The sequence below is a fragment of the Mirounga leonina genome, unplaced genomic scaffold, assembly GCF_011800145.1.
Source record: "Mirounga leonina isolate KUSES-001 unplaced genomic scaffold, KU_Mleo_1.0 Mir_454, whole genome shotgun sequence".
NCBI lineage: Eukaryota > Metazoa > Chordata > Mammalia > Carnivora > Phocidae > Mirounga > Mirounga leonina.
The window spans coordinates 7,459,190-7,476,025 of NW_023270763.1; the positions used below are offsets into that span (position 1 = coordinate 7,459,190).

General features: G+C 47.8%; 1 protein-coding gene across 1 annotated transcript in view; it reads left to right on the plus strand.

Moving 5' to 3' along the window:
- The first annotated feature begins 1,147 nt into the window (after positions 1–1,147).
- The window catches only part of LOC117999239 (mucin-3A-like), a 36,878-nt gene continuing 21,189 nt past the window's right edge, over positions 1,148–16,836 (plus strand). Inside the window, exons 1-3 of the mRNA XM_034988179.1 lie at positions 1,148–1,347; positions 1,480–1,562; positions 4,235–4,370. Of these exons, the coding sequence (XP_034844070.1) occupies positions 1,148–1,347; positions 1,480–1,562; positions 4,235–4,370 (419 nt within the window). The remainder of the gene's footprint in view (positions 1,348–1,479; positions 1,563–4,234; positions 4,371–16,836) is intronic.

Here is a 16,836-nt window from a genome sequence, read left to right on the forward strand (position 1 = left end):
CCGAGACCCAGAGACCCCCGGGGCCCGGACGGACTCCAGTGACAGACGCCGACAGACGGACAGACACATGGTGACGCGACCGAAAGACCCGCAGCGGCGGAGCAGACATCCAGTGACAGACGGACAGAAGCCGCGGAGACAGACACGCAGACGGACAGTCGCAGGCAGTGACAGCTCCAGACAAACGGTGACCGACATTCACAGACGGACCGACACACACTCGGACACACTGACGGCCTCAGTCAGGACTGGGGGCCGAATAAATTGAACATCCTTGGCCAGGACACAGCAGGGGTGGCATGGGAGGACTGGCACGTGAAGGTGTGGCCGAGGACCCCCTTAGGGGTCCGGGTGGTACTGGCGAAGAAAAGGTGACGTGGGACACTCCTGGGGGATGAGGGCACACCTGTGGGAATGAAGGTGAGAACATGAGATCACGAGTGGAAATGAAGGGGGGGCCCACGGAAGAAGACCCCCGGGGCAAGGGAGAGGTGACTCGGGGACACCCCAGAAGGCAAAACGTGGTGGCACGCGCAGGGCTGCGGGGCGAGGCCGCACTCTGCTGCCGCAGTGGAAACTTCCGGAACCCCCGCGGGTGGGTTTGCACTGGTTCCCTGACGGGTGACCTGGGACTTTCGTCACCAGGGTCCGGTCGGGGCATGACATCACCAGACCAAGCTTTCATTGGCCGCCGCGGCCGGCAGGTGGGAGCGGCCTGGCCCGGCAGCCCCCAGGCTGCTCGGAGGGGCCTGGGCCGCACGGACCCCCATGACCCCCCTTCCAGGGGATCACCCATGGGAACAGTGCGGCCGCGGCGGCGTCCCCACGCCCGAGGTGAGGGTGGAAAAAGCGTGCAGCGGTGTGCCTGCAGGAGTGCGCCCCTCGGAAAGGCCTTCCACTCCCGAGCAGTGGGCTCGGGCGCCCACGGCCCGCTCGCTGCGTGGGAGACCGGCCGGCGCGGGCAAGCGTTGGGGCGTGCGTGCGCGCACGCGGCGGTGCGGGATGCTGCGTGGGGCGCGCGGGCGCGCGCACGTTGACTCGAGCGCCCAGCGCCCCGCAGCGCCCCGCAGCGCCCCGGCCTGCGGCCGCGGGTCTGCTACAGCTAGGGGCTGGCGTCCCCGGGTCTTCTCGGGGCCTGGCGGGGTTCATGAGGTCCGTCCGAATCCAGAGACGTTCCCCGCCCCGGGCCGCGCGGTCCCGGCTCCCCAAGCTGGGCGCCCCCCAGCCCATCCGCCCCGCGGGAACCGGTCCCCGCAGGCCCGGGGACCCGCGCTGCGTCCACTATCCGCTCGCGCGCGACGACCGCCAGATGGCGCCAAAGGGAGCCGCTTCGGGCCTCGGAGACTGGTATGGGGTTTAGGCGTGCTGAGATTAACCTCACACAGTCCGTTCTCACCATTTCCGCTTTCCGCCCTTCGCTCTTCAGGCACCCCAAATTACCCCGCGTGAACACCGAGGTTTCCTGCATCCTCCTTTCAGTGTCCTGGCCCCACTGGTTGAGAGCTCCCCACTGATCAGACCACTTCCCCAGTACCACTCTCTCAAGAGCAGGCATAAGGCTTGTGGGTTTGGGTAGGGGACAGAAAAATGGACAGTCGGTGTTACTGCGGGAGAGAAGGACCTGAGGCAGGTTTCTGAGCGTGGTCATTATGAATTATTAGAATGATGAAAACAAACTGTGAGTGAATGAGCAGAGGCCTGCACCGGGCCTGAAGCGGTAGGGATTTGGGGCCCATAAAAGGCCCTGGTAGTGATGGGGCCTTGTCTCCTTGTCACTTTCCCGAATGGGCTGTACCACGCAGGTGCCTCACCTGACTTTTTAAATCATGAGCTCCTAGGGAGGATAGAGATAGCTTATAGCCCAGGTAGTTATGAACTAGTGATACCTTACATGGCTTAGAAGGTGAAAGGACAAGGCATGTTGTCCTAAAGAGGTCAATGCTGACCTAAGACTGGACCTGCCTTTGAGTCAAGGACAGGGCATCCAGGATGGGCTGGAATCTCCCAGGGAAAAAGACCCTATATTCAGCTGGGTGGGAATAAATGGATTTTGCCAAGGGAAAAGGTGCTCAGATGTGTGTGCAGGGGCTGGAGTTGAGAGCAAGGACAAAGGTAGTTCCCGCCTGCTTGGGCGTGGCATCAGTGGGGGCCATACCTGTGGGGTATCCATGGGAGGTAAGGGCAAAACAGGTCTTGCAGTGTTCTGAAGTCAGTCAGAGCTTTATTCCTTCCAGGGGCGGGGGTGGGCCATGGAAGTTCAGCCAGCAGGAGAGGGAGGGGGAAGAGGCATCCAAGGATGCTTGAGAATCTGGGGCAGGAAGAGATGCAGCCATTTATGAAAACACCATCCTTCCCATCCCCCAGGCACGGGGAGGGCAGGGCAGGGCTGCACGGGGAAATGGGAGGAAGGGCAGCAGGTCTGGTAGGGCATAGGTTGGGATTCCAGGAGGGTGTCCTGCTTTTGGAGAGCCCCTGATGTGCTTCCCCAGGCCCTGGCTCAGGGAGGGGTCAGTTGAATGTCCAGACAGATGAATCTGCAAGTCTGCATGGAGTCCGAGGGCAGGCAGGTCCTGTTCCTGCTTAGTAGATGCGGCCAGGGCTCTGCAGCTGCAAGCAAATCTGAGAGATGTGCTGAGGGGCCACAGGTGTATCCTCAGCCTGCAATTTGTCCCAGGATTGTGAGGATGGAGGAGACCGTGCAGATCGTGTCCCATCTCAGACAGTCTTTAAATTAGCAAGGGACCACCTGAGAGAGCCAGGACAGAGGATTCACATGGCATTGGAGTAAACCCTGGACTGGAGGACCTGATTACTGGGTTCTTGCCTAGAGCTCTGCTGTCAGACTTCTGGAGATTTCCACTCCTTCCCTGGGCCTCAGTTTCCCCACAAGTAAAATGGTGGATTGGACTTGAGTGTCTGTCAGAATCATGGGGACCACTGGAGGGACTGATCCATCTAGGGTTGGGTGGAGTCCTTAAAGTCTGCAGTTTTAGCAAGTCGTTAGGGTAGTCTCATGAGGGTGGTCTGAGGATCACATGAGGAGCCATGCTGGACTAGGTGTCCCCACAGTCAGTCCAAACTGACCTCCTGAGACTGTGTGGATCAGAAGAAGGTGCTGTGGGCAGTCAGCAGGCACAAGAACTAAAAGGGACCCCCTCTGGTTACAAAGGGAGATGGTCAAGGATTTGAGCCTCTTCTTAAAAATGGATAGAAATTTCAGGAACAGTCCTCTTTTTAGCTTGAGCTTCTCCTAAACCTTTGTTAATACAAGGGACCACTACTTCTGTTACATCCTTGCCCCACTTCTGCCAGCAAAGAGGATTTTTATCTCCTCTGTTTATTGGTTAGGATTCAGTTCAGTTATGTGAGACAGAAAACCAAATGATAATGGCATGAATGAAATATAATGGAAATCCATTTCTCTCTTATGTAAAAGAGATCCAGGGGGCGCCTGGGTGGCTCAGTCGTTAAGCGTCTGCCTTCGGCTCAGGTCATGATCTCAGGGTCCTGGGATCGAGCCCCGCATCGGGCTCCCTGTTTGGCGGGGAGCCTGCTTCTCTCTCTCCCTCTACTGTTCTCCCTGCTTCTGCTCTCTCGCTCTCTCTGTCAAATAAATAAATAAAATCTTAAAAAAAAAAAAAAAAGAGATCCAGAAGTAGACCACACAGGATGGGCAGAGCACCCTTAACGTCAGGGACCAGTTTACTTTGCATAGAATTGTGTTACTTAACCATCCTCAGCGTGTAGCTTCCACTGCGTGGTGTAATGTGTCTGCTGGTTCCTTGGATCATCACATCTGCATTCCAGCCAGCCGGCAGGAGGAAGGACTGACAAAGATCATCACTTCTCCCTTTAAGGACATTTCTTGGAAATCAATCATACACACAGCACTTCGGTTTATATTGCTTTGGCCAGAACTTAATCCCGAGGTCACAACTGGCTATGCCCGAGGTTCAGAGATGTAGCTTTTGTTCTGGAAGACTGTACTCACCTAAAATTTGGCTGTTCTAATACTAAGGGAGGAAAGGGAGAAGGTACTGGGGAACAGCCATCCTCTGCCAAATGCCTTCCTTTGCCTCTTTTAGTGCAGGACTGAAACACACTTCTAAAGTGTCTCAACTCGGGGACGACGCCCCCCACGCGCTCTCTCTCTTGAACACCACCACGTTCTGGGATTTTAGTGACCTGTGACCCCCCCCCCCCCCGCTCTAACTGCTTCTCCACGGAAACGCAGTTCCTCGGGACATCCGCTGGGGGGCGCTGCGCGGAGGCCTGGCGGGGCCGCGGCTCCGGCTGGTGCTGCTGCAGGTGGTGGCGCTGAGCGTCTTCGTCATGAGCTGCCAGAGGAGGGGCGGCCAAGGCGGCAACCGGTGAGCGTGCTGGGGTGGGGGTGAGGGCGGCGGGCCCGGCTCTGGCGGCGCAACGCCCCGACCCGGGTCCTCCCACCGCCCCCGCGTGCAGAACAAGGTAGGGACGCTGGTTCTGGATGTCCTCAGGGGATTCCCTCCCCACTTAAGGCTGGAGGGCTCCTGGTGAAGCCACTGTCCCTATCCCCATCAGGCGGGGTCGTCGACTTAAAGAGTTGGGAGCATGAGCCATGCAAGAGACTCTCCTCCCCTTTCTCCACCCCATCCTCTGACCCCTCCTGCAGGTTGGGCTAAAATTCCCACCCGATCCAAGTTACGTATTTATGCATGATTCCTGCTCAGAATCACCCATCCATCCTATTTGTACTTTTCCCCCCTTTTTTGCTAGTTTTGAGCATTTCACCCAACTTTTAGCCTGTCTCTGGATAGACTTTTTTTTTTTTTTTTTTAAGATTTTATTTATTTATTTGACCGAGAGAGACACAGCGAGAGAGGGGAGACACAGCGAGAGAGGGAACACAAGCAGGGGGAGTGGGAGAAGCAGGCTTCCTGCTGAGCAGGGAGCCTGATGCGGGGCTCAATCCCAGGGTCCTGGGATCATGACCTGAGCCGAAGGCAGACACTTAACGCCTGAGCCACCAGGCGCCCCCCCCCCTTTTAAGATTTTATTATATTTATTTATAATAAATTTTATTATAATTTATTGTCAATAAAATTTATTGTCAGAGAGAGAGCACAAGCAGGGGTAATGGCAGGCATAGGGAGAAGCAGACTCCCCACTGAACAGGGAGCCCCATGTGGGACTCGATCCCAGGACCCTGGGATCATGACCTGAGCCAAGAGCAAATGCTTAACTGACTGAGCCACCCAGGCGTCCCTGGATCGACTCATTTTATTTTCACAATTCTGTTAAATACGTAACCAGTTTACAGTATTCCCCATGCTGTTCATCAAACATCCTTTAGTTTATCCTCACCCCATCTCTGGCTGGGGAGAGGGTCGAGTGGGGGTATCATATCCTTGTGCCTCAGATTGATTAATGACAGACATCAGTGTGATTCTCGGGTTGATCTCTGCCCAGGAGCTGTAATGGTCCCAAAGGAGTGAAATGTATGCTGTAATTCACCGGGAGTATGTTTAGCCCCATGTTTACCACTTATCTGCCCTGGGTCAGAACCCCAAAGGAACTCAGGATCCTGGAGGAGAGCTCAGCGCCCACCTGACAGGCTCTCTGGTGTGCTGACCCACAGTCTGCTCTGATCCTGTTTCCACACAGGCACCAGCCTACCCTGATGCTGGCTTTGGTTGAAATGTTAGCAGTGCACCCTGGATGACTTCTCGGAAGCAGCTGGTGAGGTCGCACTAGGTTCTCTCTCTGTTTGACACCCAGGGAGCTCCTGAAAACATTGCCAGTCGCTCCCGGCTGCCCTGTAGGTATCAGCCAGCCAGGGAGAGCCGTCCCAAAGCAGACGTTCCCCTCAGATGAACCTGGCCGTGGTTGCAGTGAGAGGAAGCATCCGACACACACGTGGTGCAGAGGTGGGGAGGGTGTGTCTGGGATCCCCCAGCTTGCCTGGGGACAGTGTAGGCTGGCTGCAACATTGGCTGTTTGGCCAGCGGTCCTGTGGACAGGTGGAGCCCCGAGGTGAATATCCACACCACTGGGGACACCAGAGTGCAGTTGGCGAGGAGCCCAGACCCAGTGTCAGGTCCACAGTAGTGTTACTGGGCGCTTGTAGTTTAGCAGCTGCTGGCCTGAAATCTTTGCTAAGTGTCAGCCTATTGAATTCTGGCTCCAGCCTTGCAGTGGGATGGGTGCACCTGTTCTTTCATCCTTATGACGTAACAGTCAGGAAACCGAAACTGACACACGGAGAAGTTAAGTTTTTGCTTACTTCCTCCTCAGTGGCTAAGTGGTGGCCCTGCATGAGAACTCTGACCTGTGATAGTGTTGATAAGCTTTGGAGTCACTCACCTTTTTTTCTGTGCCTTCCAGAAAATTAACCCCTAGAGTCCGAGACAAGAAAAAGTGTGGGGCAGGTCTCCTGTGCTTCCTCGACAGCTTTGTCCCTGCCTCCCGTTCTCCCCTACTGCCCTTCTGTCCCTCCACCCTCTCGGGCCTCACTCAGGTCTGGGCCAGAGGTGCTGGGCATTGCCCCAGCATTTTGAATGAAGAGAGCAGGTGCAGAACACTCAGCTCTGGGGGAGAAGAAGGATGTGTGACAGTCTCCGCAGTCTTCAGGGGACTGTCCTCCTCCCCATTTGGGACCTCATACCTCTACTAGACTCCCATAGCCAGAGACCTCCCCCGACGGTGAGATACGGCCCTCCTGAGCCAGGCCAGGGCCCGAGGGTGTGGAATGCTCAGCCTCCACTGTGGCCAGAGGAGCTTAGTGCCTCCTTAGGCTCCCCATTCTGTCCTGGACCCACAGCTCGGTACAGGGGCCTCTCAGTCCCAGGCCCCCTCTCCCTGACTCTTCCCTGACCACCTCCCATCTCCGGGGCCACTTCTGGAAACTCTTCCTTCCACCCAGACCACTCCATTTCCTGGGGCTCCATGATCTTCATGATCAAGACTCAAGGGGAAGGGTACCCTGTCCCCTAAGTCCTTCTCTGTAGGTTGGAGGGCTGGCGGGGGTGGGGAGCATGAAATCCACAGGGACCTTGGGGTTGGAGGAAAGTGGAACATGTTTGTTGTGAGATGGCAACACTCTAGTTCCTTCCATGCCCCCATTTATCTAGCCCTCCTCTCCTTCCTTGCCTCCCTTACGTGGTACTTTGTCATTTCTATCACCCCACCTGTCCTCTCCCGCCCTGGCCTGAGGCAAAAGACCCTGATTCACAGGCACGGGTGCACTTCTTTTTTTTTTTTTTAATTAATTAATTAATTAATTTTTATTAAGATTTTATTTATTTGACAGAGAGAGACACAGCGAGAGGGCAACACAAGCAGGGGGAGTGGGAGAGGGAGAAGCAGGCCTCCCGCCGAGCAGGGAGCCCGATGTGGGGCTCGATCCCAGGACCCTGGGATCAGGACCTGAGCCGAAGGACTGAGCCACCCAGGCGCTCCCCCCCCCCTTGCTTTTTTTTAAAGTAAGCTCTACACCCAACGTTGGGCTCAAAGTTACAATGCCAAGATCAAGAGTTGCAGGCTTTACCAACTGAGCCAGCCAGGTGCCCCACATGTGCACTTCTTTGAATTGTCAGAGGGGCTGCTGGGTATCTCTTCTCTCCCTGGCAGCCTGTACTTGGTGGGGAGCAGGGATACTCTGGAGAAGCCATGGGGGAAGTGGGGAGCATCTGGTTCTCTGCGAGGAAGGGGGGCTGGCAGGGCCAAGAGGCTGGGCTCTGTCTCAATAACAGGGGCAGGGTAGCACCTGTTACTTGTACCAGGCCAAGGGAGGGGCTGGGACTGTGGGGGGCAGGGTTTGGGTCACTGACAGGGAGATGGATTAGCTTGAAGCATCTGGGGCTCTTTGGATTTAGGACAAGACGTCCCCCTCCTTTAGTTCAGCTGTGATGCTATTCCTCTCCCTTCCTGGGCACCCCCACGATGTCTGCAGTGCTGGCCAACGAGATGCCCAGAAGTGAGAGCTGAAGGATTTCAGAAGAGGGGGAAGAAGTTATTTCCTGGCTGGGGATTTCTTTTGAAGTTACATTTTATTTATTTGAACTGTTAGTGAATTCATAAAATTCAAAAGGTATAAAGTGCAAAGCCCCCTTCTTACCCCTGCCCCAGACACCCAGTTCTCATCCCTAGAAGCAGGGGTATCTATTGGTTGTGCATTGGGATTATTGGCAATAGATATCTTCTGCTCCCCGCCCCCATATTTTCACGTAAATTGTAGCATCTTCTCTTTCTGCTCCACATTGCTACATAGACTTCTTCATTCTTCCTTGTTTTCCTCTTTTTTATTTTAAAAGATTTTATTTATTTATTTGAGAGAGAGAGAGAGACACCACGAGCAGGGTGGAGGGGGCTGAGGGAGAGGGAGAAGCAGACTTTCACTGAGTGGGGAGCCCGACACGGGGCTCAATCCCAGGACCCTGAGCTGAAGGCAGAAGCTTAGCCAACTGAGCCACCCATGTGCCCTGTTTTCCACCTTTAAAGAAATATTTATTTATTAGAGAGAGAAAGAGAGAGAGAGGGAGATATCGGGGGAGGGGCAGAAGGAGATAATCCCAAGCTAACTCCATGCTGAACGTAGAGCTGATGCCGGGCTTGATCTCCCGACCCTGAGGTCAAGACCTGAGCTGAAATTAAGAGTTAGACACTCAACAAACTGAGACACCCAGGTGCTCCTGTTTTCCTCCTTTTTAATGAAAAGTTGCATACTTTACATTGCATGGACATTACTCAATTTAATTTGCCCCCCACTAAGGGATACTTAAATTGCTTTCAGTTTACTTGCTATTATAAACTTTGTACATAAATGCGAAGTGGATCCTGGGATAAATTCCTAGACTTGTGTTGCTCCAGCAATGAAAGTTACAGGTTTCCTATAGTCTTGCCAACACAGCCTGTTAGGTTTTTTTCTTTCCTCCTTCTTCTTTTTTCCGCCCCGCCAAATTGTGGCTCATTTAAGAGGCACATGGTATTTCAGGATAGCTTTAACTTGTATTTCTCTCTCTCTCTTTTTTAAAAATTTTATTTTATTATGTTATTAGTCACCATACAATACATCATTAATTTTTGATGTAGTGATCCACACATCATTGTTTTCATATAACACCCAGTGCTCCATGCAAGACGTGCCCTCCTTAATACCCATCACCAGGCTAACCCATCCCCCCGCCCCCTTCCCCTCTAACACTCTCAGTTTGTTTCTCAGAGTCCATAGTCTCTCATGTTCATGTATTTCTCTTATTATGAGTGGCTTTCGGCATCTTTTCATTTGTTTAAGGGTCCTCATTTTTCTGAGTTGGATATTTAATTCATTTCATTTTTTATTTATTGATGTAGTTACTTACATGCTATGAATTTTCCTCTGAACATTGCTTTAGCTGTATCCCATAGCCTTTTGTGTGTTCTTCTCATTATTTCTGTTTTCTAGATGCTCTGTAATTTGGGTTTATACCTCTGCTTTGTCTCAAGCATTTTTAAGAAAGGGTTTTAAAATTCCAGGTGATAGGGTTTTTTTTTTTTTTAATGGGTTTGTTATTAATTTCCAGACTTACTGCAGTAAGATCAGAGAATGTTGTCTGCTCTACCATATTCCATTGAATCTAAAATGTTCAAGTTGTAAGATGTGTCATTATTTTATTTCTAAACTTTTTGATTTTGGAACTTTCTTTTCTAAGGCATGCATTCGATGCTATAAGTTTCCCTTTTTTTTTTAATTTTTTTAAAAAGATTTTATTTATTTATTTGAGACAGAGAGAATGAGAGAGAGAGAGCACATGAGAGGGGGGAGGGTCAGAGGCAGAAGCAGGCTCCCTGCCGAGCAGGGAGCCCGGTGCGGGACTCGATCCAGAGACTCCAGGATCATGACCTGAGCCAAAGGCTGTCGCTTAACCAACTGAACCACCCAGGCGCCCCTATAAGTTTCCCTTTAAGCACCCTTTCTGCTGCATCCCACAACTTTTGATAAGTTGTGTTTTATTTCCATTAGTTAAGCATATTTTAAAGTTTCTCTTGAGGTTTCTTATTTGATTCGTGTGTTGTTTAGAAGTATGTTGTTAGATCTCCACATATGTTGGGATTTTTCCAGTTATCTTTCTGTTACTGATTTCTAGTTTAATTGCATTTTGGTCTGAGAACAGACATTTATGATTTCTATTTAAATTTGTTAATGTGTGTTTTATGGCCCACCATGTGGTCTATCTTGGTGAATGGTCCATGTGAGCTGGAGAAAAAAGAATTTGCTGTAATAGTCCGATCAACAATGTTTTATTTAAAACCCACTGGGCTAAATTCCTTGTAGTATAAAGTATAAGAATAGTACTGGACCTGGTAATATTTTTTAAAAATATGCATTCATTCACATCATCAAAGTAGAACTACATTATAAAAGTTTCTAGGAAAGAAAAATGTTACATAAATGTTACCCAGAACAGTTAGTGATCCAATATTGTGCCCCACAAACTAAGTTTTCTAGGTCTCTATGTGTATAGTATATATTTTATCTTAGATTTTACTTCAAAATAAAATACACAGTTAAACAAATGCACTAAGACCACATACTATAGATACTTAAGATTGCAGTTAAAGAATAGTAGTTAACAGTATTTTTTTAACTTACAGAAAGAATATCATGGTTTTTTTTTTAAAGATTTCATTTATTTATTTGACAGAGAGACACAACGAGAGAGGGAACACAAGCAGGGGGAGTGGGAGAGGGAGAAGCAGGCTTCCCACGGAGCAGGGAGCCTGATGCGGGGCTCGATCCCAGGACCCTGGGATTATGACCTGAGCCGAAGGCAGTCGCTTAACTGACTGAGCCACCTAGGCGCCCACTTAATAGTATTTTAATTAAGTTTTATTTTAATAAATAAAACTGCTAAGCATACTTTTTAAGATCACCAACAAGGAAAAACCAGTTTTGCTTTCTAAAACATTCCAGAGATTTGGGTGCAAAAGCATTTACCAACATGGTTCGAGTTGGAGGTTGATCTAGGTATCAGGATCAAAAAAAACGCCAAGAAAACCAAACCTCAAACTCAGCAAGAATTGAGGTCCTCCAAAGGCAAAAGGTGAATTGTGCATTAATTTCTTCTTCTTTTTCTTAAGATCTTATTTTTAAGGGGGGCCCGAGTGGCTCAGTCAGTTAAGCGTCTGCCTTCGGCTCAGGTTACGATCCCAGGGTCCTGGGATCGAGCCTTGTGTCAGGCTCCCTGCTTAGTGGGGAGCCTGCTTCTCCCTCTGCCTCTGCCTGTGCTCTCTCTCTCTGCCAAATAAATAAACAAAATCTTAAAAAAAGAAGAAAAAAGATCTTTTTTTTTTTAGATTTTGTTTATTTATTTATTCATGAGAGACAGAGAGAGAAGCAGAGGGAGAAGCAGGCTCCCAAGGAGCAGGGAGCCCGATGCGGGACTCGATCCCAGGACCCTGGGATCATGACCTGAGCCGAAGGCAGACGCTTAACCGTCTGAGCCACCCAGGCGCCCCAAAAGATCTTATTTTTAAGTAATATCTACACCCAGCGTGGGTCTCGGACCCACAACCCCGTGATCAAGAGTCGCATGCTCTACGGACTGAGCCAGCCAGGTACCCCACAAACAATGCTAGGAGAAAACATGTGCTTTACCGAAGTAACCTTTCCAGCCAGAAACCAAACCAAACCAAACCAGAGCCGACTTTAGAAGCAGCAAGACTGTAACTCTTAGGAAGTAAAACCTGAGTGGCTCCTTATGGTCTCTGCTACTCAGCAAATGGTTCAGTGTCATTAGTTTGGTTCAGAGCTTCCATCATGATTTAGGGGAGTGTTTACCATTCAGTATTCTGTTAACACTAATGCTACCCTCTGTATTTACAGAAAACAGTTGTTCCTGGGCTGACCGTGTTGGGTTGGTTTGTTAACAGAATTTCCTGATAAACCAGACTCTAGGGAGAAAACTGGATCAGAGAGAAATAAATGTCAGGGAAAGGTAAGTTTCAATTTCCCTGATTTGATATCACTTTGTTGAATCATCAAAAGAATCCTCAAGCTGATGTGGACTTATACTCAACCTTTAGAAATCAATTATCCTGTGAGAAATGTTTGCACAAGCTTTCTGTGAGTTCTTTTTTTTTTTCTTTAAACCCCATCAATCCATAACTGGTGGCATTCATTTCTCTAACTTAATGTGAACATTTCTCCTAAGGGGATAAATCCCATGCTTAAGTTTATTAGGATCTCTGTCCTCTTTAGGATCAGAAACAATAGCATATCAAGTCATATTGTGAGTAGAAACTGGCTCTAGCTCTCTCCCTCCCTCCCCCTGCTTCCTGTTCTCAAGCCGGAGTGTTTGCATTAAATCATAAAGCCTGTGATGAATTTGTAGAAACTATATTAAGGCAGGGGTGATAAAATGAAATAGCCAATAAGAAAGTTAAAAACAGAACAGAAATGCCACTCTGTGATCTTAGGTTCCGAGTAGTGTGAGCTAAACACTTGGTTTTATTCTAGGACTCACTCTGCTGCATAAAACAAACAAGGAAGGAGAGAGAGAGACAGAGAGAGAGCGTGATTCATGGGAAAAATTTCACAAGGAATAAACTTCACATGGAAAAAGAAATTTCAAAAAATATATTGAAAAACATTTTTCCCATGACGTTCCTATATCATAGACATGCTACAGACATACATTTGACCGCCAAGGACATGAAAACATGCTCAACATCACTCATCGTCAGGGATATGCAAATCAAAACCACAATGAGATCTCACCTCACACCTGTTAGAATGGCGATCCTCAAAAAGACAAGAAATAACAAGTGTTGACGAGGATGTAGAGAAAAAGGAACCCTTGTGCACTGTCAGTGGGAATGCAAACTGGTACAGTCACTATGGAAACAGTATGGAGGTTCCTCAAAAAATAAAAATTAGAACTGACATATGATCCAGCAATCCCACTTCTGGGGATTTATCAAAGGAAACAATAAACATTATCTTGAAAAGGTATCTGTACCCCGTGTTCACTGCAGCAGTATTTACAGTAGCCAAGAAATGGAAACAACCTGTGTCCATTAATGGATGAATGGATAAGGAAAATGTCACCCCCCCACACACACACCCCGTTCAGCCATAGAAAGGAAGGAAATCCTGCCATTTGCAATAACTCGCCTGAACCTTCTGGCCATTATGCTAAGTGAAATAACTCAGAGAAAGACAGATACCATATGATCTCACTTATATGTGGCATCTAAAAGAACCATCAAAACAAAGCTGATCTCACTGATACAGAGAACAGATTGGTGGTTGCCAGAGGTGGGGGCTGGCGCTGGGTGAAATGAGTAAAGTGGGTTAAAAGGTACAAACTTCCGGTTACAAAATAAGTAAGTCCTGGAGCTGTGACTATGGTTAACAATGCTGTACTTCATATTTGAAAGTGGCTAAGAGAGTAGACCTTAAGAGTTCTCGTCACAAGAACGAAATTTGTTCAGCTAGGTGTAGGGATGGACTTTAACTACACTTATTGTGGTAATCATTTCACGATCTATATCCATATATCTATTTTGTGGGAGAAGCAGCCAATGCAATGGCTAGTCTTTACTGGAAAGAAGAAACTTAAAACAGCACGTTTTGAGTAAGTTAGTGCCAAGGTTCAGTGGGGCAACTGGTGGGGCCCCAGCTTGTCATGGGTTCCATAGCTAGGGCATCGCTGGGTCTCACTTTTGTGCAGCCAGAAGTGGATGATGGCAGTGTTGTCCTCCTCACGGATGCAGCCTACTCTTCACTTGTTGGTGAGAGATGGGGACTGAGTTAGGGTCTTCCTTGGTGCCCGAAGCTGCCTTTGGGGCTAGCATCTTGTATGGGTCCAGTCCCTTCTGTGTAGTCATCAAAACCTCTCCTTCTCCAGCCCAGTCGCCTGCCTGTCATCAGTATATACATAGACCAAATCATTATGTTGAACACTTGAAACTAATATAATGTTGTATGTCAATTATGTCTTAATTACAAAACGCAACAAAACAAACATACTACAGAACAGTTAAATAACCAACAAAAGCATACTGTTAAGATACTGAAAGCATCTTTGGAGACATTAAATATATAGTGCCTATGAGGATAGGGTTGAACAATTTGTGTGTTTTTCTAAAAAGATTAATTTATTTGAGAGAGAGAGCAGGAGGGATGGTGGGGGGGGAGAGGGAGAGAGAGAATCATGAAGCAGACTCCCCAGTGAGCATGGAGGCCAGCAGAGGGCTCCATCCCAGGACCTTGAGATCATGACCTGAGCTGAAATCAAGAGTCCGCCGCTTAACTGATCAAGCCACCCAGGTGCCCCCGATTTGTGTTTTTTATAAGATTTTATTTATTTATTTGGGGTCACAGAGGGAGAGGGAGAGGGAGAAGCAGACTCCCAGCTGAGCAGGGAGCCCGACGTGGGGCTCGATCCCAGGACCCTGAGATCAGGCCTCGAGGTGTAGGCAGACGCTTAACCGACTGAGCCACCCAGGTGTCCCCCAATTTGTGTTTTTGTAAATTTGTAAATGCCTTTTGTATATTACAGATACTAACCTCTTATCTGTCATCCACATTGCAAAATTTTTCCCAATCTATTCTTTGTCTACTTTGTATTGTTTTGATGTGTTACTTTTTTTATGTAGTAGAAACGTGGAATTTTACTTTTGTACTTTTTGGGTTTCTCATTTTGACAGGCGGGGATACTCACCACTATACTAATGAGGAAGGAGCTAGGTTTCTCATTTTGATTAAAATAATTTCCTCAGCTCTCAAGTTATATGAAGAGCCTCCTAGATTTTTCTCTAGGGAGTTTTTTTCTTATGTTTTTGATTGAGTTTGCCTTAAAATTTAATGTTGTAAGATAAAGATCGAACTATTTTCTGCTATGTGGATATTCAGTTGCATTATTAAATAAACCACCTTTAAAAAATTTATTTTTATTTTTTTAAAGATTTTTTTTTTTAAGATTTTATTTGACAGAGAGAGACAGTGAGAGAGGGAACATAAGCAGGGGGAGTGGGAGAGGGAGAAGCAGGCTTCCCACTGAGCAGGGAGCCCAATGCGAGGTTCGATCCCAGGACCCTGGGATCATGATCTGAGCTGAAGGCAGATGCTTAACGACTGAGCCATCCAGGCGCCCGTAAATAAACCCATCTTTTTATCTGAATTAAATTCCACCTTTGTTGTATGTGAAAATGGTTGGATTTATTTCAGGCTTTTCCATTCTGTTTCATGCATGGGTCTATTGCTCATTCTTATCATAACATCATACTGTTTGGATTACAGTCATTTTATGGTATGCTTTTAAAAACTTAAAAAACGTTCATGGGATGGAGTTGGGCATGGGCTCCTTGCTCAGTGGGGAGTGTGCTTCTCCCTCTCCATCTGCCCCTCCCCCCGGCTCATGCTCTCTCTCTTAAATAAATAAATAAAATCTTTTAAAAAATAAAATAAAATTGCATTAAAGGTATACATTAATTTTGGGTGACTTGACAGATTTTTGTTGTAAGTATCTTTTATTTATTTTATTTTTAAGTAATCTCTACACCCGACATGAGGCTCGAACCTACAACCCTGAGATCAAGAGTTGCGTGTTCTACTGACTGAGCCAGCCAGGTACCCCATAAAAATCTTAATACCCACGATCTTGGTACTTCCTTTCCATTTGTTTAGATCTTGCCTTATGCCTTTGAATAAAATCTTACATGAGTTCTTCATTGTTAAATCTGTTCCTAAATAGTTTTCCGTTTTGAGTTTCTATTGTGAATGGAAACATGTCTTCCAATTTCCATGTCTAGCTGATTTTTTATAGAATGGAGAAAATTATTTATTTTGTATTATAATCAGAAACCTTATCAAGGTCCCTTATCTTTTTTTTTTTTAAGATTTTATTTTATTTACTTGACAGAGAGAGAGAACGCAGGGGGAGTGGGAGAGGGAGAAGCAGGCTCCCCACCAAGCAGGGAGCCCGACGCGGGGCTCGATCCCAGGACCCTGGGATCATGACCTGAGCCGAAGGCAGACGCTTAACAACTGAGCCACCCAGATGCCCCAAGGTCTCTCATCTTTTTTAAAGATTTTATTTTGAAGTAATCTCTGTGCTCAATGTGGGGCTCAAACTCACAACTCCAAGACCAAGAGTCACACACTTTACTGACTGAGCCAGCCAGGTGCCCCGAGGTCTCTCGTTAATATAGTATCCCCCACCCCCCACTAGCATTTTTGGATTTTGAAATTACATAACAATTTCATTAGCCAAGATTGGGTCATTTAGCTTTTTTTATTGTTTATGCCCAGTATTTCTTTTTATTTTATTTTTTGTCTCATTACATTAGCTAAAACTCTCAAAACAATGTTGGGATAATAATTGGGATAATAATGGCAATAGTGAGCATCTCTGTCTTGTTTTTGCTTTCAGTAATAATAGCTTGATTATTTGATTATTTTGAATGTGTTATGTTACTGTCTATCCCTAAGTTATTTTTTTTTTTTTAAAGATTTTATTTATTTATTTGAGACAGAGAGAATGAGAGAGACAGAGAGCACATGAGAGGGGGGAGGGTCAGAGGGAGAAGCAGGCTCCCCGCCGAGCAGGGAGCCCGATGCGGGACTCGATCCCGGGACTCCGGGATCATGACCTGAGCCGAAGGCAGTCGCTTAACCGACTGAGCCACCCAGGCGCCCTATCCCTAAGTTATTTTTGATTGAGTAATATATTATTCATATGAATGTGTGGAAAACACACACACAATTAAAGAGCAATAATAAAAGAACATCCATGTACCCACTAGCCAGCCTAGGAAATTGAACATCACATCCCTTAAGAACTCCCTAGATGATTCTCACTGATTGCATACACC